Below are 21,806 nucleotides of genomic sequence, written 5' to 3'. Positions count from 1 at the left end.
GTCTCCAAAAAAAGAAGAAAGTTTTAATTTAAGTCTGTTATTCAAGAGTAAATGGTTCAACTGACCAATTTTTGCTGCGTGTTTGTTTGGCTGACAGTTTTTCTGATCACTGAGGTAACCCTGATTAGACATAAAGTAAAAAAATTAAAGTAACTTTGCAAGTAGCAAGCTGCTTTTGCCATTTTCTCGTAGCTTAGCGTGCTACATTTCACTGGGGATAGCTTCGCTGTAGTGAAACTTCATTTTGATGTAGAGTAGCTGGTAGCTAAGTTCTTCCAAATACCTCAAGTTGCAGGTCTCCTCTGATTAACGTGGCTACATGGGGTATTTTTATTGTGACTGGGCTTTTATTCTGATTATTAGTGGGATATTAGGGTCTGTGCACAAACACACACCTGGTCTAAGAAAGAAAGTAAGAAGGTGTAATAAGAAGGAAGAGGAGAAAGTCATCTCTACAAACACAAACAGCAGCGAATCAATAGGCAGCGTTTAGGAAGTCTTTAGGTGCTAACTGGGAAATCCATAAAGGCAGCACACAAACAGACCATCAAACACAAACGTGGTGAGACAGCCTGAGGTCATGCCTGGTGACGATAAACAGAAACATAAATACAAAAAGAGGAGACAGAGCGGGGGAAGAGATGCCTCGATTCCCGCTCCTGTCAGCTCCGTGACTTCCCTGGCTCTTCCACATCATTAAACACCACTGTCTGGAGCGAGTCTGTCTGACACCTTTTTTTTTGTGGAGCCCACTCCAGTTTTGGACAGACTCCCCCCAGTTTGGGAGCACTGAGGTCAGAGATGCGGTCTTCCATCCTGCTGCTGCTGTTTGATTTAAGAGGTCTGGGTTGGAGTTTCTGTGGGCTGCAGAGTGTACTCACCTGGTAGGCCTCTCCCACTGTGTGGTGCGTGTGATGTGGTTCAAGTACTGGATTCGTCCAGACGCCGTCCTCCTCTCCTCCCAGCTGGCAGCAGAAACATACACAGACGCAGCAGTGAGCGGACATGGTTAAGCAGCCACAGAACCATCTAGTAGTGTTCTGTCTCGCTGCTCTGTCTCACCACAGGCAAATATCAGATTTCGGACATCTTCAACTCCGCGCTTGAAGGCAGCATTTATATTGTTTAGGATTTGCAACAGCCTCTAAAACAACTGAGACGATAAGAGATTTCCCCAAACTCACCCATCTGGGAGATCGTTGTCAAACAGCCGACTGCAGTCCACCACAGGGCCTCCTGTGCCTATCCGGTCCCTCGACTGCAGGCTCACTGCAGCAACACATGGCAGACAGATGCACGCGCTGTTACTAGACAGCAGATTACAGTGCAGATATTTTATCACAGAACGGGGCTATATATCTTTATGAGTAACAGGAACGGGGTTCAGTTTTATCAGTGGTATCCTGGAGGGTCTGGTTAAAGGAAGTTGCATTTTCATCTTCTCTTTCTGCAGGGAGGGTCTGCTGTTATGAAATCTAATCCCAAGCTTTATAGGAACGCTGTGAAAAATTTGACGGCTTTTTGAGCAAAAAGAACATTTGGCAGACTGGAGCTGGACGTATGTCACATTTACATACCTGTAACGGCATTAAGGAATACTCTCAAGAGTATGTGTGACCTGTACACTCTGCATCAACATGCAAGAGTCAAAACAGAACATGGACGGTCATTACACGCTCCATGTAGGCCTGTCGTTACTCAAGTGGAGGTCCCCAACACCTCCTTCACACACTCTCTGGATAAAGGAAGTTCTTAATTTTGTCAAACTGGAAAGAAGCAGGTGCATCTGGGGCTCCCTGAGGAAAGTTCGCACGTATGAGAGCAGGACTTTCCAGATATTCCTGAATGAATGATCATCTATTTTACAAACGTTATATTATGTTTTAGTACTTAATGTTATTTTCATCATCATACACACATTTCCACATAATTTTGTATTTTAATTTTTGTACATTGAACATAATAGGGGCGTATTTTCTGACGAGTAGCGCTTGCCACTGGTGTGTTTTGGCCTTTACAATTTCATTACACACAACGAAATTCTGCAACTTTTCCAAAACTTCCAATGATTTGTACTAATTCTATGATTTTTCCAGGCCTGGGACATGTGATTATAAAAACTCCACGACTTTTCCAGGTTTTTCACGACCGTAGGAACCCTGTTTCGTACCTTTGTAGGAGTTGCCAAAAAGTATTCAGTTTGAGACTTTCATACAAAATTTGGTGACCACAAACAAAACCAAGTGATGCCTTCTGTGTAAAAGATAAGCTAAGCGTAGCTCCAGGAAGACTGCAGTTACCCCGAAAACACATCAAGTAGCAGGAAAGTGCAGCTCGCCACAATAGTTACATTTTTCTGTGGCAAGGAGGCATGTTCATGTGTTTCAGGAGAGATGATGATGATCAATGTCATGTCCAAATATCGCACGATCAGTCAATACTATAATTATTGTGACCGGCGTAACTTCAAGAGCTGTCAAAGCCGCTACTAAAAGACAACAAGGTTATTTAAAGGAAAGCGCTGAAATTACTTTAACAAGTTAGTCGCGGTGTTAACATTGTTTCCTTTTGCTTTAAATGTTGCCCATTAGTGGCTCATATATCACCCTCCTTGAATATTTAATACACAATGCATGGGGGACAACCTGATGTGCATCTGGTAACTTTTCAGGCCGCGATTAATTGCCATATTCATGCGTGTTTGTTTTCCTCGTCTCTCTCCACCAAAGAGACTGGACGACAAGAGCATTCACTGCCGTGCATCGTCTGGCAGCCAGGTGAGTTGGTTCATTAGCGTAAGGAATGCAGGGAAAGCTCTTGTCATCGAGTGTCTTTTTCTCTGTGGGGGAGGCGGGGCTACGGGCTATACACACACAGTGCGATCTTCGTGAAGGGGAGACGAGGCGGAGAAGAAAACCAAGAGCTGAGCACAAGAGAAGGACAGGGAACTTGTTCCTAAACCAAATGCCACGGCCCCTGTGTGGGAGTGTTTTGGATTTAAACCAAATGACAGAGGGCAGCCCAGTAATTTGGACGAGCCGGTGTGCCGGGTTTGTTCTAAAACCATCTCAGCAAGAAGAGCGAATACGACCAACGTAACTGCACACCTGAGAGTGAGAGACTGACTGTCTATTTGTTTGTATTTATTTTGATATTTTTACGTGTTATTTCGGATATTTAAATTTTCTTTTTTGCATTTGTAAATATTCTCGTTAAATAAATGTTTATTTCTCTTTAAAAGGTGTACTTGCATCAATATGCATCTATTATCATTATATAAGTTTAAACAATGGTCTAAAAACAGCAAAATTACAACAATAATAAAATGGACTTAAAAGCACAATATTATGCAATATTATCGCTTATCGCAATAATTTCTGACGCAATTAATCGACCAGCAAAATTTGTGATCGTGACAGGCCTAGTTGATGGAACAAAAGAGGCAAAACTCAACTGCGAAGTCATTGTAGCATCGAGACAGTCTACAGCATGGACGAGCTAAAGTTAACTTGTACTAATTCATCTTCACAAAAGACAGCGGCTGCAGCTTGTTTTAATTTAATGTCTAAATAATTACATGTAAACCTGCTGACCAACACACGCTGCAGTATAAACCAAATTAAAACACCTCTGTCTCTGCTCAGTCTGTTTCACCTTAAAACCCCATGCCTGGCCTGCCCGGTGTCTCTAACGGAGACAGAGGCTGCTCGCAGCTCCTCTGCTGGCGTAGTGTGAATAACAACACAGCGGCTGTGGCGGACCCCGCCTCCCCCTTGTGTTATTCTTATACACACAGGAGACTGTAAGGTGCTTTCAAATTCATTCATTAATTCATTCATCAGTGCAGTTGACTATTTAAAATAAAAACGATGTGGACCATATATTATTGAATAGGAGGTGACTTGCAAACTGTTTCAGGTGAAATATTACAGTAGGTTATGCAAACACTGGACCCTACGCAGGCATGTATACCCCACAGTGGACGAGCGTGAGCATGTGCAGGTGGACACAATCCGACTGCACCCCCTGGTTCAAAAGTGAGGGTGTGGAGGTGGGTTGAAGGGGAGAGGGACCTGGATTAAGGGACCTTAATTATGGATCACCAAAAATATAGTCTGCTGTATTTTAAAAAACGGAGAAAAACAAAATCACGTGTTGAAATCAACATTTTGATGCATCGATACTCGTTTCATTATCGAGTTACCCTCTGAATCGTTATCCAGGGTATATGCAGGAATCCTGAGGTTAATTTCAATACCTTTTTAAGACTTTTTTAAGACCTTCCAAAAAAACCTTAAGACCTCATCGCTACTTCAAGCTGTCGTTAGCAGCAACGCATCTTTAACTTACTAAACAGTTGTAGTTTGCAATTAAATCTATGGAGCACAAACATACAACAGAACTCAGCAAAGATGAGAAGGATTTTTTATTGTCTTTTGCTCCTCTGTTTGGCGCCTGGACGTGCGCGTGATGTCGCACAGGTACGTGCATGGCCCCGAGTGGCAATCTGAGTGTGCCTACCTACACATCTTTGTTTGTAATAGTCGCGAGGAGGAAAATAAATGATAGATTCATGGATACTTTTTGTCAACGCTTGAATGCCGAGAAAATTTAATACTTCATAAAATCGCGATTAAGACTTTTTAATACTTTTTAAGGGCCTTAATTTTCCGACATTTGATTTATCAACTTTTAATACTTATATGACACCCTGTGATCAAACCATGAGGTGCCTGGAGATTCATCTGTACTCACCCACTATCTGGCCTCTGACTGTGTCGCTATCGTTGGGACTCAGCTTGTTCAAGTCTAGTCTCTGGTCTGCAGAGGGAGGACAGAAAGAAGAAGTGGAGCCCAGACGTGAAGGCAGGGACACGAGACAGAGACAACACCATGAGACAAACAGGAAATGAGAAGGAAGATGAAAGACAGAGAAGAAAAGAGAGAAGATTCATCAGTGTCAGACATTTACATTTAAACGAGCATGTGTTGGGATGCATTTTTTTCTCCCTCCTTGGACGAGTCCCATTGCTCTGTATCATTTACATCACTCAGAGTCAACTCCTCTCTCCCTCATTATCCGTCTCTCATTCTTGTGTCTGCAGACCACAGCTTGGCTTTGCCCTGGAACAGATGGTCTGCTCTGTGGAACAGCCACGGGCTGTAAAAATCTCACTGAGCATCGGTACAGAGCAGGCTTCAGTTCAAATGCAGAGGTCAAACATTTGACAAATTTCAGTACAAAGCCTGCACTATTCCGCTCAGTCTTAGCATGGACATGAACTTCTGCCAAAGTCTGGAAACTCTTTGTCTGAACTTCTTAAAGTCTGCGGAATTTGAGAGTGAGGGAGAGAGATCAGGCGGAAAGGGGGGAAAGAAAAAAAAAATGTCCAAGTTGCCTGCAGACATGAGAAATGCCACTATCTGCGCTCTGTTGTCTGGGTGTCATGCAGATCAGCTCAGGATGTCTGTCTAGACTAAACAGGGACCAAAACAGGCAATGGTCAAACCGTTACAAGGCTGGCCGGAGGTCAGCAGCCGCAGAGAAAACACAAAACACACACACACAAAGACGAGCGCCCACTTTTAGATGCATCTAAGTGCATACGTTTCAATGCAGTCGCATACACAAAGACGCAGACGCTCTAAAATTATACACAAATGTTTGAGTCAGCCCAGTGCCCTCGCTAAGGCCTGTGCAGAGGACAAAACTGCAACCGCTGGTAAATGCACACAAAAAACAATGGAATGACAAATACTCACAGGGGGAGAGCAACCACAACACAGAGAGCACAACAAATCTACACTTACACTTTAATAGCTCTACAATTATGCATGTCTGCTTGAAATGACCGGTTGTCTAGATCGGCAGACGGAGATAGAGGGAAGTTAGTCACAATGGTATTCTGTGAGTGTGTGTGTGTGTGTGTGTGTGTGTGTGTGTGTGTGTGTGTGCACGTGCTGCCAGTCTGTGGAGGAGACCGAAGGGGAAACTAAGGGGTGAGGAGGAGGCCAGGAGAGAAAGGAAATGCAGAGGCAAACCACTCGCAGCTGTGGCACAAGGTTCAGGTTTCCTGTGTCGCTTCAGGAAAACAACAGTGTCAGGGGCTTCTAGGAAAGAGCGGTGGGCTGCGGGCCCAGCAGGCAGGTACCAGCAGCTCGCCACGCAGGAAAAACCACTCCAGACGGCTTTGTCGAGGCTACAACTGTCTGGCGCTGCTTTTACTAGCAGCCATTCACTAAAGCCTCCGTCTCATTTATCCAGTTAGCTTCTGACATGAGACATTTTTACTGTAATTGCAGGGTGATGCTGATTGGCTCTTCCTGTTCTGGCAGGGGCAGAGTGTTGACCCCTCTCACACACGGGTCTGGCCTCTGTCAGATCTAGTGAGGGGGACAGGACACTAAAAAGGAGCTACTCTATGTTCTGTCACTGCAGTATTAACTTCTGTTTCTTATCATACTTCAGGTATAAGGTCAGCTTGATGGATGCGGACTCATTTCAGCGTCAGGCAACGAGGAACTGCAATTAATAATTAATTCTCCACCTCAGTAGAGAGAATAATGAACTGAGCAAACTAAACGACAAATAAATGGCTCGCTAAAGTAAAACAAACAAAGTCATGTGTAGTTTGGCAACAAAATCTGTGCTGCAACCGTGCTTTCATTTTCAGAACAAAACAAAAGAGCATCTGGAAAAAAGTCATCTGGGCGTCAGACTGCATCACAGCCGGCTGCGTCCACAGTGATTTAATCATCAGTGCAATAACACACAGCGCTGTACATCAACATCTTAGGAAGAAAACAGCACAAACAAATTTAAGTCTATTGTCTGAAAAAAATCCTTGCAAGGTTATTTAAGCTTTTTAAGATTCTGAAAGGAGGGTTATATCATAAGACACAAACTTTAAACAATTCATTCAAAAGTTAAGATTCCTCAAAGGTGTGTATTATTTTGTGTTACTCGCCAAAACTCATTGGACCTCATTGACAAATGTGTATGATCAATTCTGAATGTACAGTGTTCTGAAGAATGTTTCCATGAACATGTTGGCATTCGGAAACATGCAGGAAAGCATCGTGTTGGAGAGGCTTTTATTTACAGTGCCTTAGTTCTTATATTAACAACAAAATGTTTATCAGTGCATTTGTAGATCTGAAGAGTCTACTGATTATTACTGTATGAGCTAAGCTTTATGAACAACATCAAAGACAGATGCAGCCTCATACTCAGCTTTGGTGATTTAGAAAACATCTTGGGCTATGACTGATCTAAATTCTAAATTATTAATGATTATAAAGACCCACGAGCATGTTTGGATGACTGTGCCAGTAGTGCAGCTTAAGGCTGGGCCATACACCCTGTAAATAATATTGTGATATATTTAAGCTATATCATGATACTCGATATACCTTATATCAATATTTTGAAATCTCCTCTAAACGACTGTATATGACTGAAATAATTAATAACTACTACATAAAATACAGTTAAAATAAAGTCAACAAAAGTAAGTTATAGTAAAGTTAACTAAAGTACAGTTTTAATAACGTTAAATAAAGTTTTGTTAAGTTAATAAAGTACTGCTATAATACAGTTGAAGTACTGTTACAATAAAGCTTAAATACAGTTCTGTCATAATAAAGTTAAAAAAGTACAATTATAGTAAAGTTAAATAAAGTACTGCTACAATAAAGTTAAATATAAACTGTTACAATAAAGTAAAATAAAGCACTGTTGTAGTAAAGTTAAATATAAACTGTTACAATAAAGTTTAACAAAGTTCTGTTATAATAAAGTTTAATAAAGTACGGTTGTAGAAAAATTAAATACAGTACTGTGACAATAAAGTTTAACAAAGTTCTGTTATAATAAAGTTTAATAAAGTACTGTCATTTTAAGTTAAATAAAGTACTGTTGTAATAAAATCAAATAAAGTACTGTTTCACTAAAGTCAAATAAAGTACTGTTACAATACATCTAAATAAAGTACTATTCTAATTAAGTTAAATAAAGTACTGTTACACTAAGGTTTAATAAAGTTCTGTTACAATAAAATCAAATAAAGTATTGTTCAAATAAAGTTAAAACTAAAGTTAAATTAAATATTCTGATAATGACAAAATCAAAGCAGAATCACTGGTGCTTTTATTCTGACGTATCCAAATAGTCAAAATGTGACTAAATGGTCGTGGTCTGGAGCCATGCAGACACAAAAAACTCACACCTCGCCTGCAGATATTACCGCCCAGGAGAAAGTGATCTGAAAGGGCAGGGGAGTCCGTGTAAGGTGTCATGTTTGTAAGTCTTTTTTCTTTGTTTTGTGTCTGTGAGATGGAAAGGGCTGAAATGCCAAAGAGTCTCAATTCCAATGACAATATATACTCCATGCTCACGACATTTTTATATGTCATGTGGAGCAGGCCGAGACACAACTAGTATAATCCATATACGGCCCCCCCTTTACATTATTCTGTAACATTAACAGTGGTCAAAAACTCCAGACAGTCCCATTCAAAACATAATAAGAATTGGGGTAATACTGACACTTACAGCCTGTGTCTTTAAGGCGGTTGATAGCGTTGGACAGAAGGCGGACACAGCCCAGGAACCCAGCCCCTTGCTTCTTATGAATTTTCTTGTGATTCCACACGCTGATGGTGATGGAATCTGACTTTCCGATGTATCTGAGGGGAAAGGGAGAGGAAAGAGACATGATTAATATTTAATAACGACAGGCTCTCTCATTCAGAGCATGACAATCACTGTGTGACTGCGTGAAACATCATTTCTCGCGTGATTAAAGCTGTTTCAAAGAAGCACTGGTAAAGTCAACATGACACGACGTGCGTCTCTCTCAGGATGTCCCCAGCAAAGCAGGTGTTGACACACATCCGCCACAGAGGCTACGTCCTCGTCAAGGACACATTACAAGACACAGACGGGACATGGAGGCGGAAGGGGAAGAGGAAGGTGGGGTGGCTGAGAGGGATTTTCCAGCCAGTGTGTGTGAGCGTGTAAATCTGACCCTGAGCGTCTTGAGTATGAGACAGAGCACCACCAGCAGACTGAGAATGCTGTGAATCATTTATTCACAGAAAACCTCCCAACATATCAGGAGGCGTCAGAGAGAATATATAAAGTGGAGAGATGACATGAAAATTAGCTACAATGACGTGATGAGCCACAACGAAACTACTGCCACTAAGGCCCTGATCACACAGGAAGGGTTTTAGGGGCGCATGGGAAGGTTGTCTGACAATAAAAAGTTTCAGCAAGCTTTATTTTTACTAGTGGCATTACATCTTTGTAAAAAGGCAGCGTGATGCGTCTCCCGTTTCACAAACCTGCAAAACATTTTATGTGTGATCTGGGCCTAAAATGTTTTTTTTTTTATGTTAGGCGGACACCGGCTTTCAACTCTCAGGCCCTTTTTGTTTTGTGCTTATAAACGTGACATTTTAAGAAAAATGAACGGAGCCATTTCTCCCTCATGTATGAAAAGCACAAATGACCAGCTTGATTAAACAAACTGAATTAAAAATGTAATTTGGTATAAACAGCCATCGCTAATGCTGTCAGATGTGGATGGCTGTAACATTAATAATATAACTTAAGGGTTCTTTTCCTTCACGTAAACTATTCTAAAGCAGTTTGTGAAGTACACTGTAAACATAGGAGGAATACTACATTCAAGTCCGCTGGAGAACGACAGTCCTACATTCTTCACCGAAGAAGTTGTGAGTAAGTCACATGGAGAAGGAGACAGATGATTGATTGATGTGGAGAACAATAACATCACCACACAGCAAGAGGTGGCATTCAATCAATTACAGAAACACAGATAAAAGGACTAAAGGGTGGTATACACTGTTCAATTTTAGGTTGTCTTAGCAGCAGCTAGTTGAAGGCTAAAGTGTACAGATATGTTTTTAGCTTTCTTTTAAAACCATTTAGCGAGCTAGCTTCCCTGATATCTATAGGTAAAAAAGGTTCCATAGTTTTGGGGCGTCACTGACAAAGGCTGATCCCTGATCGTCTTCTGGCTGTTGCTGCTAACCTCCAATAAACCAGCAGCAGATGACCACAGATCTTAAAATCAATTGCAAATGTAACAGGAAGTCAGTGCAGAGCAGGTCGGAGAGTGGTGTTTTTTGGAGGCCACTAAAAAGTGTGTAGTCGAGTTGGCTTGAAATAAAGGCATGAATCAATTTCTCAGCATCTTTTTCATTCAGAAATGGTCGGACCTCAGCGATGTTTCTGAGGTGGAAAAATTATGTTTTCGTCACCTTGTTAATGTGAGACTTGAAGCTTAGATCTGAATCTAGGATCACACCAAGACTCGTCACCTCAGATCTAATCCAGGCAGTTAAATTCCCCAGATTATTGAGCAGCATTTTTCTTTTTGATTTAGGGTCGACAAGCAGGATTTCAGTTTTGTTTTCATTTAACTTAAAGAAATAATTGCTCATCCATTCATTTACTGCCAAAAGACAGGTAGTAATAGAGTTCATGGCTGCAGCATCATTTGGAGCGGCAGAAATGTACAGTTGCATGTCAGCTGCGTAACTATGGAAACAGACGCTGTGTTCTCTAATGATGTCACCAAGAATAATAGTGGACCAAGGCAGCTAGCTTGAGGAACCCCAAAACAGAGGTCATGTTTCCACGACACATGATCTCCAAGACTGACGTAAGACTTTGTCCCTTTAATGTCTGAACCAGTTTAACACACAGTCACAATGACCAACCAATGGTCAATCGTATTAAATGCTGCGAAAAAGCATAAAAGGTCCCCTTTAAGCAGGTATAATGTTGACCATGATGAAAATCTTAGTTTAGCGTGTTAGCATGCTATCATTTGCTAATTAGTGTTCAAGTATCCACCTTATTCCTGAGGGCACTACTCTAGAAATGATTATGGGCGTAACTTCCAGTGAGATAACGTAAGTAGCATTGAGCTAGTTAGTCCCATAGACTGCGTGTGGTGAGTCCCAGTGGCTACTCTTGGTAGCTAACCGCCAACGTTGGTTCTTTTTGAAAGTAATTTGCCTTCAGTTTAGCAAATACCGATTTATTTTTAAACAAGTATTTAACTATTGTTAACTGCTGAGCTCTGGTACCTGTTGCACTGTCCGTGTCTGTAACGACTAACAACCAGTCTACGCTAAATGTTTGTCTTCAGCGACTACGTGTTGAACATGTAACCAACACAAAAAGGGATTGTTCCTGTTGCCGAAGCTATCATTGATATGAGAAATAAAACCACAAGTGTTTCACGAGACATAGCGGAGAAGTATGAAATCAGAATTTGCAGAAGAGAACGACACGTTCAGCTTCATGTTTCGCACAGAACAGTTTCTAATAAATCAGAAGTTATAAAAAAAACATGTAAACTGTGTCGTTAACGCAGACAAGCGGAGGATTAGCTGGGAAACATCACATTTATTCACTTTACATTGAGCTACAGTTAATACTGAATTATGTGTTCGTATCTCTTAATAAGTCATCAGAAATCAGAAATCATCTTAGAAGGAGCAGATGTTTACCTTAAGCTAGCTCGGGACATGTTAAAGTTAATATTTTAACGGAGCAAGGCGAGCTAATTGCTAGCGTGCTCAGTTGCTCTGAGATGGCTGTCAGAGATGACAGAGGTATGATCACAGAATCCTGTTTGAGTTGTAACTGGTGGTGTGTCCCACGTTTTATTTCCCGATTGCTCTTAGAAAGAAGAATAGAGTACTGTAAACAAACTGTTACTACAGGAAGTCGCTAGTTTTGGTTCAGCACCGGAAGCTGCACCCCTAATTCACGCAAGGTATCATGGGGGCAGGGAATAGAGGCTGATTGGAAGTCATTAGTGTTGTAGGTGTTTGGTCATTAGTATTTTACGACTGACACGTTGACATGATGTTGGCGCTCAAAGGAAATTGGGAACATAAATGTTTGTACCAAATTTTATGACAATCCCTCTTACAGCTGTAGAGATATTTCAGTCTGGACCTAAAGTGGTGGAGCGGCTGACAGACCAGCATTATCATCCCTTGAGCCACCTTGATCACGGTGAAAAACGCCAACCTTAAAAGGAACAATTGTTTGCCTGCTGTGAAAGTAAAGAATACACTCAGGTTGGTAATTATCTTGTATACAGACAACCAAAGATGGGAAGGGAATAAGAGAAAGATTATTCCCTGACTGCCTGTCTGTCCCCTCCATGCTCCCTTCTCTCCTCCTCCTCCTCCTCGTGTAGGCCGAGGCTGTGATAAAATCTCACCATGTGAACCTGTTGTGGCACATCTGCTCGGGTGGGCTCCCTCCTTCAGTTGAAAACTAATCATCTGTACAATTCGCAGAACTGCATCCCACTGTAATTATCATGCCGCTTACCAAAAGGGATATGAAACAATGGGGCTGTGAGTAAGACGTCTGGACATTTTGAGCTGATGCCAAATGCCTGTCTGGGGTGCGATGTGAGAGAGCTGCAATGTCAGACAGACGTGACGGGAGGGAAGTATTACAACCAAACCCCAGTCATCTGGATCACCCTCCACGTAATAAAATTCATTAGTCTGGCTAAGATTTTTAATACCAGTCATAGGCAATAACACACACACACACGCTGCACGAGAGACAATGGGAAAATTGCAATAAAAGGAGAAAGCAGCCGATTTAAAGAGTCAGATGTGCTTTCTAAATACATCCTTTTATTTGGCAGTCTCTATTCATACAAGCGGCATCTCTGGCACCGTTTTTACTAGCTTTTCCCTGGAAGTTACAGCCAGGAACATATGGTCAAAGTGAAAGAAAAACATTTTATTACAGCAACACTACAGTCACTGCGATACAAACAAAACAAACGGGAAGGCCCAGTGCTAACATTCACAACTGTCCATGCTCTTAAACGGACTCAGAGATCTCTTATGCATCATCTGCATTGTGCCACCTTTTTTGTTTAACCATAATTCTACGACATAGTAACACTAAGGATCTAATAAAGCCGTTAATGGTGGTGCCCTTTAACTGGGTGCTCCATAGCAATTCAGTTTGAATGGTGGGAGGAAAATGGATGGATGAGTGGGCATTATTAATTTGAGTCTAGACTGGGTACTTAACACTGCAGATGTATTATTTAACAATGCCATATTTGAATAAGTCCTAATTAACCAAATGTGACTGAGCGCACACTGGAGGGACACTCCAAAAATGCTTAAAAACACTTCATGACACTCTGAAGACGAGGGTCCTCTAAAAACACCATTACATTACTGACAATCATCATGTCCATGTCCTTTAGCATAACAACCACTCCTGCTGTCGGTTTCTAATGGTTCTTTAATTCAAAACCACCACTGCGGTTAGTGACGGTCTATTTTACACACGGCGGCACGGTGGAGCAGTGGTTAGCATTGTCACCTGACAGCAAGAGGGTTCCTGGTTTGAACCCTTGCATGGGGGAGGCCCTCTGTGCAGAGTTAGCATGTTCTCCCTAGGGCTGCAACGATTAGTCAACTAATCGGTGACTATTTTAGTAGTAGACTAATTGGTTTGAGTCATTTTTCATCGAAAAGTACCCAAAATACTCTTATTGCAGCTTCTTACGTTCAAATATTGGCAGCTTTACACACTCTCCCATGACGGTGAACTAAAACCCTTTGGCATGAGTACAAAACAAGACATTAGATGACACAATTTGGGGGTTTGGGAGAGACAGACTGACATTTTTCAACATTTTAACACATTTTTCGATAAAATGATTAGTCCTGTAATCGAAGAAATAATCAACAGATTAAGTCAACAATGAAAATAATCGTTAGTTGTAGCCCTAGTTCTCCCTGTGTCGGCGTGGGTTGGGTGTGCTCCAGCTTCCTCCCACAGTCCAAAGACATGCAGGTTTATTGGTGACTCTAAATTGTCCGTAGGTGTGAATGTGAGTGTGAATGGTTGTCTGTGTCTGTGTATGTGTCAGCCCTGTGTTAACCCCTGCACCACCTTGCCGCCGATCAGTATATCAATTCAATAATTAAAGATCTAATATCATCGTTCAAAGTCAAAACATCTATATATACATCGATATATATATCATCATCTTTAAGATATGGCTGTATTCTAAAATTCTCATGGCATGTCTGTAGTTTGGTTTCCATCCAAATGTTGTGCAAACTTTAACCACATTTTTAGAAAATCTGCAAAAGAAGATACAAATTTACGTGCTTTTCTGTCCACTACTGTTACTGCGAATACTGGGAGTTGGTTTGAGATAAGCAGTAGGTGGCACTAATTCTCGAACCAGGTGCCACTGCAGAAGAAGACGCAACAAGATGACTTTATAAGAGGGCCAGTCAAACCTTGGAACAAGCAAAACAATAGATGTATAATAATGGAGCGCATGACTAATATTACATCTCTGTGCTCTTGGAGGACTTGTGGTAACAGCCCTGCGTGCATAATGTTACATTAGCTGTTAAAGGTTTCCAGAGAAGATGAAGAGAGCTCGCAGTGGTCTGCAATGACTGTTTATCATGACTGTATGTCGTCATGTATTTGCTTAATCTTTTTCCACTGCACTTGGTACACTGACTTTTAATCGATACACCAGCTTTTCTCCATAAGCCAGCAGTCAACAAGGTGAATATCGGCCAATACTGATGTTCGGCCAGTAAATCGGTGCATCCCTTATATTTACTGATATCATCTCATATCGATCACGGCCCCTGTATTTAACGAAATCAAAATTGTGTGGTTTGAAAACATTCTGTCAATGCCAAAATTAAGAACATATGTGCACATAAAACATAAGTTTGGCCCTGAGCCATGTGTAACACCTCGTTTATCTACAAGCCAAAGATCCTCTGTTGTACAGCTGAGAGCTGGCCTTCTTCCTCTGGGGATCCAACAATATTCAGGAAGAAGTGAATCCCATTTTCTTTTATATTGTACACACTATGATGACTTGAAATGTCTCGTCTAAACCCTGATATATTCTGGTGTTCAGAAATCCAGAAGCTAGAATGTTACCTAAATTTGATGTGTTTTAATTTTGTTGCAAAGCCTGCTTGGTTTTGGGGAGTTGTTGCATTTACTCTTAAATAACCTAAACTGTTCACACATTACGCTGCTGTGTTTAACTTCATACTCTCTGTTCTGGACGCTGCAGCCTCACTGTCACCGGCACACACACTGTCTGTCTTTCCCTCTCGACGGCACACTTGTTACTCACAGAAATGAGGCACCGAAATCTGCGTCATGATTCAGTCCGGTAGGTATCGCTCATACAGGAAGGTTTTGGTGCTCGACCCTACCTGAAAGCTTTGATTCATTCAATTATTCATCCATTCATTTGTATCATGGCAGACTTGATATAAGCAAATATGTTATCTTTGTCCAAAGAATCGATACCTATCACATCGGGATCATTTACACCCTCAAGAATGAGTGTGAGAAGCAGCAGGCAGACAGACAGACAGACAGACAGACCGTCTGCTATCCTTGGCATGCCGACCACATCCTGCAACAATGCTGCAGGGTCACAGTTCACGGCCAGTCTGCTGGCTGTGACCAATGAAACTCTCGACACACACACACACACACTTGCACGGTATTTCTGCACCCTCAAATGATCACACACAAACAAATGGAAAAAAATATTCACTGCCAACAGCTTTAATGCACTCGGCTGCAGTCACAACACCAGGTGTTACAGGCCCTATTTTAATAAGTGTGAGCCAGCCAGACGGCTTTCTAGCCTGCTCAATTAAAACCTCTCTCCTCCAACACACCACCTGAGAGTCCGTCTGCTGGCCATGAGGATAAACGCTGACAGACAGCGAAGGGGGGCACACCGATGTTAAACTTATCACTGGCACAGAAACACCAGTAATTTGCACATAAACTCCAGTCGGCTACATCTGCAGGCTCTCGGGACAAATTAGTGCAGAGAAGCTCCACTGAGCCACGAGTCTGTGTTCTCCTCTCCATCGATCCATCTTTAAAGGTGCGCACACACACGCGTGACTTTTTCCCTCTTGTCAAATGTGACACGAGCAGCTAATTTAACAGCCGTGTAGAGAGAGGGTCCCGTATCCCCAGCAACCAAACAAACGGAGACATGTGCTTCCTCTCGCTGTTGGCTATGCATGACGGTTGGATAAACACCGGGGCGAATACTGGAAACTTTCACTCTCACATTTTCACTCACGCGCTCCGTCTCTGTTTTTTCCAGGTTACTTTCTCAGGACAAACCATCTTTGGGAAAAGACAATCAGGGTACAACAAGACATGCACGTGTTTCAGTCAATGGAAGAAAATACTATTGGAGACGCCCCTCCTTCTCTGTTTCTATAAACGCTGATCCAAGGGACATTTTTAGAGTCTTCGCTGGTGCTGAAGGGTTATGTCATTACAGAGTATCCAAATAAGTGAGAGACCAGATGCAAGAGCTGTTTACAGCTGTAACTGTTTAGGTCTTGTTAATGGCACGGCCTGACACTTCTCAGCATGCTCACTTATCAAGGTTAAATAAAGAAAGACGTAAAAATTGCAAGCGGCCGGAGCAGAGTCTCACACTGCTGTTTGTAATCAGATTAAGTCTTTAGGAAGGTGGGAGGTATTCAAATAAACCAAAACAGAATCCCATTTTTTCTGGGCTTTGAAAACAGATGTGAGAAACGACTGTGTGTCATTCATGTGTTCATAAAGTGACTCTGGGACTCACAGGTCGTAGTGTTGATTCCACTTGGGGTCGAGTGTGTTCCTCACAGTGTCTGTAGAGTGGCATTGCCCTGAACCGTCCACTACAACCTTGGCGAAGGGATCAGGGAGGCCTGCGGGGAGAGAGGACACAGAACAACACCGCGCTCAGCCACACGCACCAAAAAAAAACCAAAACAGATAAACACTTTAACAAGACACAAATGACAGCGTTACACAGCGGTGTTTGCTTCCTACATGACAGATAGTGATAAATACAATGGACACAGATGCTGTGGTGTCTGCAGCTCTGTTGTTCTGCTATGGGACCAGGCACACAGTGCTCTTTGTTTACATCCACTATTTTTCTTGTATTTTGATTCCAAAATGAGGTCGTTTGGGGACAAAAGTACAGTTGTTGTTAACTAAAGATGCCAGGGATGTAAGAGTTTGTATTTTTCATTAGTTTTATTTATTTTTTTATTGTTTTTTTATACAGTTAGTTAGTTTCCAGTGTGGGTTTTGTTTCAGTTTAGTTTTGACTGTTCAAAATTTTTAGTTTTAGTGCTTTCACACCTGCACTGTTTGGTTCAGTTCAATTGAACTCCAATTTGTTTGCCTCCTAAAGGGGGATTTATACTTGTGCGGCAGACCCTACGCTGTAGCTTAAACACATGGCCTACACCGTTGTCAGCATTTATAATCGTACAGTGGTGTGTCTGTGTCACTCTGCAGTTACACCTCCAAAACACTAGTCAGCGACGGAGATTTCTGTGAAGTGCTGTAAAGTTTAGTTGATTCAAAACACACATTAAACACACATTAAACATGGCTTAATAGAGACAGTTTCAAACACAAGTACACAAATCAGCTTCACTATAACTCGCAGCATTCACAGACAAACACTTGTCTTTATCTGGACACATTTTCCCCACAAATACAACATGCTAACGTTATTAGCACAAGCCTATGGCATTTTACATTGTATAAATTAGCCTAGTGGCTAGCAAACTTTTCCTCTACAGGGACAACAGCAACATTTAACAAAGGTAACGTAACAAAATTCGGCTCGATTACAACTCACAAGGTTCACTGACAAAACAACTGTCTTATACTAAACACGTTTTCCAAACAAATATAACATGCTAACGTTATTAGCGCCAGCCTATGGCATTTTACATTGTATAAATTAGCCTAGCGACTAGCAGAGATTTCCTCTGCTCATATGAAGCCAGGATAAATCACACACAAGACTTAAAATGCTATTTTTGTGGAGGCTTTATTGTCTTCGCAATTTATTGTTTCTTATCTGTGAAATTAAAGTAAATAAAAGTTTTGTTTCGACTGAGGGAAATGGTTTCAGCTTACAGAGACAGACAGGAGGTCTGCACCACTGCTATGTGCTATGACGAGGTGCATGTCAGGCTACGGCGTAGGCTCTATGTTGACGCAAAATGAACAGTAAGGAAAGCTGACAACAATCAGGTGAGTTTAAGTTTGATGTGTTCAATGTAAAAAGAAAACAAAATCTCATGTCTCTCATAGATGCTATTTATTATTACAATTCTTCGGTCTGTCTAGTGATTGTAAACAGTCGGTGGGTCTGTCAGGCTGGAGGAATGTCCATGGTAATGTGACCAGAAATATTTAAATGTTTTCTAGTGTCAGTAACATACGGGATGAGATGGCTGCAGTGTTGTGTAAAGGCGTTTGCTTTTCTCTGAAACAGAATCACTGACACATGTCAATGTAAGGACAGAACAGACAAGCACATAATGGATTTAGTTCACACATAAGCACACAGAGACATTCGTGCGCACACACACACACACACACACACACACACACACACACACACACACACACACACACAGACGTTTTCATCTTTGGTTTCAGTGCTGCTCCCCACCAGCACCCTGACTGAATGTTTGCTCAGCTCCTGAACGTTGGAATGGCAGGAATGGGCACCACAGAAACCACCTGAGTGAGCAGAAGACCTTTACGTGCTCATTCACCATGACAGCCTGACCCAAACACACCCAAACACTCACAACACTAAAGACACCCACACATGAGTTATTAGGACTTTGGTGGAGAGAATGAACTGGGTGTTTCAGAAATGTTGCCCAAAATAGAAACTTATCCACTATATCTAAGTGATATCTTACAAAACTATATCATCCATACTGTATGTTTACACTTGAGTTTTAGGCCCTGATCACATGGGAAGCATTTTGGCAGCTGGAGGTGCATTTTTGTGATTATTTTTAATGAAAATGAAGCTTTTTGCTCGCTGTCTTTACATTGCTGCGCACCTTGCGTTTCTGGGCTCTATACTATGAAAACCTGCAAAACACTTTCTCTGTGATAGGGGCCTGAGCCTGCGTTTTTAACGTGATGAAGCACTATGCAGACGACACTCTTCTACTCATAAGGATTATATAATAAAATAAACCATCCACGTGTTGAAATTATTAAATAAGCAGATCCTCGTGTGTTGCTGTCGGCTAGCAGTAGTTAAATTTATCAGCCCAAAGTGACCCATGTTTCTCTATCTCCAGAGGTCTTTACAGTGAATGCATCCTATTCAGGTTCTTAAAGACAGCTGTGATTGGCAGATACTTACGGAAGAAGTCCTTCTTCACCAGGTTTTTGGCGCAGAGGACTGAAAAAGAAAAGAAAGAGAAGACTGTTAATTTAACATAAACATAAAAATCACAAGCAGTAAATCAGGGTTTTATTTTCTGCATGTTGAGTTTTTACTTTAAAGGGGTATTTAAGAGAAGTGGCTGTGATGTGTGAGGGTGGGAAGCAGGAAATGATTTGTCGAGTTTGAGATTCAAGTAGGAAAACAACTGCATTACAGCCATGACTCAAATTCAGACCAACTTTGGTGGAGATGACACAAACCGTCTCTTACCTAAAATTAGAATTTTAATAGCAGACAATGTGTTTCAAGAGGACAACTCATCAGCAACAGCAGAGAAAGCAAATTAAACACTTATTGTATCATTAGAATAAAAGCACTTGACTAGAAACCATGTCACTTAGCCTGGTTCCAGACCATAGACCCCACCCACTCAAATGAGTAGGCTTGCATCTCTGGTCTGGCATACTTCAATGAATTTGCGATTTATCTCGTCCAAACGCTGGATGGACCAATGAACGCCGGGGGTCTAGCGATTAGCCAATCAGCGCTGATGTCAAGCTGTACGCCGGTGGGTAACTGGTGAGGATAGCAACAATGGCGACCGCTACAGATCCTACAGACCACATTAACGATGCTATTGAGGTATTTCGCCACTACTCGTGTTAATGGAGGACCAAATTAAGGAAGCTGCTAAACTGGATTTAACGGCGATGCAGCTGGGCATGCACGACGACGGAGACATTTTAAACGGGCAATGCTCACTTGTTTTCGGCACCCCCGAGGCATGGATACTAATGACGTCAGATTCTGGGTGAGTCGTTGATCTCTACTGATTGGTTAGGGAAAAAATCAAATTCCCTCCCCCTTGTAAATCGCCTTCAATGGAAGCCATGTCAGACTGAAGGTTCTGGGAGCTTCAGTCTGACACTCAGGCTACATGTCACTCATTACAACATCCGGCCTTTGAACTAGAGGAGGGGATGTTTTGTCTTGTTCTCCTGCAGAGAGGTTGACTGTGTTGATGTACTCTGATGCCATGGAGGCGGTTGCTGAGGTGATGAGGCAGAGCCTCCTGTGCGTGTGTGGATGGATGAGGAAGCTCAGTCACCACCTGGGCGTCTGGAGTTACAGTTACAGCCTGTGAGTCAGGCACATGGAAATACAGTTTTGGCTCAGCTTTTTTCTGTGATAACATTTTCTGTGGAACAGACACTAATTAGTCTGGATATTAATCTGTCTGATTCATTGGTCTGAGTAGAGATTAGAGTGTAATTAATATGGTTGTGCTGCGTATCTTGATCTACGCTTGATTTAAATCTCTTTTAACCTCTTCCACTCTGCTAGGACGCTGGCATCCTCAGCCCAGATTACCGTCTGTCAGAGGCTGTGGTTGTCGGAGTTTTAAAGCTATAGTGAAATATTGGTATCATATGAAACTAGAGGACCAACCATGTCATGCTGGCTTGTCTGGTTGGGTTAAAAGGAGAGTGGTCTCCTTTGGTCTGAATCAGGGACTCATGTTGTTCCAAAGTTGTATAATTGCCTAGAGTTGGTTCGTGTTCTCACGGCAGCATTTACAAGAGGACCAGATCAAATGCCTTGTGTGAGAAAGCTGCTCTTGATTGGTCAGAATTTCCATGTGGGAAAAATCCAGGAAGTAAAGCAAACGTTGAAGAAGAGTACACTTGCAAGATAAATGTGACACTTTCTAATGTCACAATGGAGGGACAACTACGCAGGTTGATTTTAGCGCTGCTCATCGTGGACTATATTGCTGTCATTGTTCATTTTAGTCAAAGCATACAGTTTGAAAACGAGGCGCGGCTCCAACTAGAAAACAATGTTTTGATGCATTGGATGTGCTGAATGTGCATATTAAGGCAGTACAGGAGGAGGTGCACATTAATAATCCTCCAGGACTGTAACATGCTCATGTTTAACCCAAACAATGTGTCATGTGACTGCAGTTGGTTCCCAAAAAAACGTCTGGAAAAAGTCCATTTATGATGAAATACAACGCCACTGACAGGTGATTACGACCAAATGACCGTGTCCTTGATTAAAATTACAGATTTCTCTTGGTTTGAACATTGTTGGAAAAGTTTAGGATACTCTAAGTACACACCTTAACAAAATACAAACACTGGTCTGGTCATTTTTAGAGATTTTAATATGGAAAAGTTTATATCCTTAAAACAACTGTCAGTTGCAGCCCTCACTAGTTGCATTCTCTCTGGCCTGGCTCGCCCACTCCCCCCATGTGCAGGTGAGAGTGCTCAGACTTTACTTTGCTAACACAAATAGACAAAAGCACGCCCATAGTGGCAGTCTGCAGCTTAAGCCATTCAATCTGCAGCCACGGCCAAATCATCTGCAACCCCCCTCCACCCCCCGACCCATGCCACACATACTCAGACACACACACCATGTCACATATCACCCTGAATCACTTTTAAGTCTGAGCTGAAA

General features: G+C 41.9%; 1 protein-coding gene across 2 annotated transcripts in view; it reads right to left on the bottom strand.

Annotated features, from left to right (window-relative positions):
* The window catches only part of smurf2 (SMAD specific E3 ubiquitin protein ligase 2), an 80,443-nt gene that overhangs the window by 27,741 nt on the left and 30,896 nt on the right, over nt 1-21,806 (bottom strand). Inside the window, exons 2-7 of one of the 2 annotated variants that reach the window (XM_033644485.2) lie at nt 19,314-19,352; nt 16,713-16,821; nt 8,549-8,688; nt 4,756-4,821; nt 1,185-1,269; nt 882-965 (exon numbers count right to left, since the gene is read on the bottom strand). In XM_033644485.2, coding sequence (XP_033500376.2) covers nt 882-965; nt 1,185-1,269; nt 4,756-4,821; nt 8,549-8,688; nt 16,713-16,821; nt 19,314-19,352 — 523 coding nt within the window. The remainder of the gene's footprint in view (nt 1-881; nt 966-1,184; nt 1,270-4,755; nt 4,822-8,548; nt 8,689-16,712; nt 16,822-19,313; nt 19,353-21,806) is intronic. The other variant, XM_033644486.2, reaches the window with a different exon arrangement.

The sequence above is a fragment of the Epinephelus lanceolatus genome, chromosome 18 (genome assembly GCF_041903045.1).
Source record: "Epinephelus lanceolatus isolate andai-2023 chromosome 18, ASM4190304v1, whole genome shotgun sequence".
Lineage (NCBI taxonomy): Eukaryota > Metazoa > Chordata > Actinopteri > Perciformes > Serranidae > Epinephelus > Epinephelus lanceolatus.
Note: the sequence above shows the minus strand (reverse complement) of the source record. Positions and strands in the feature narration are given on the sequence as shown.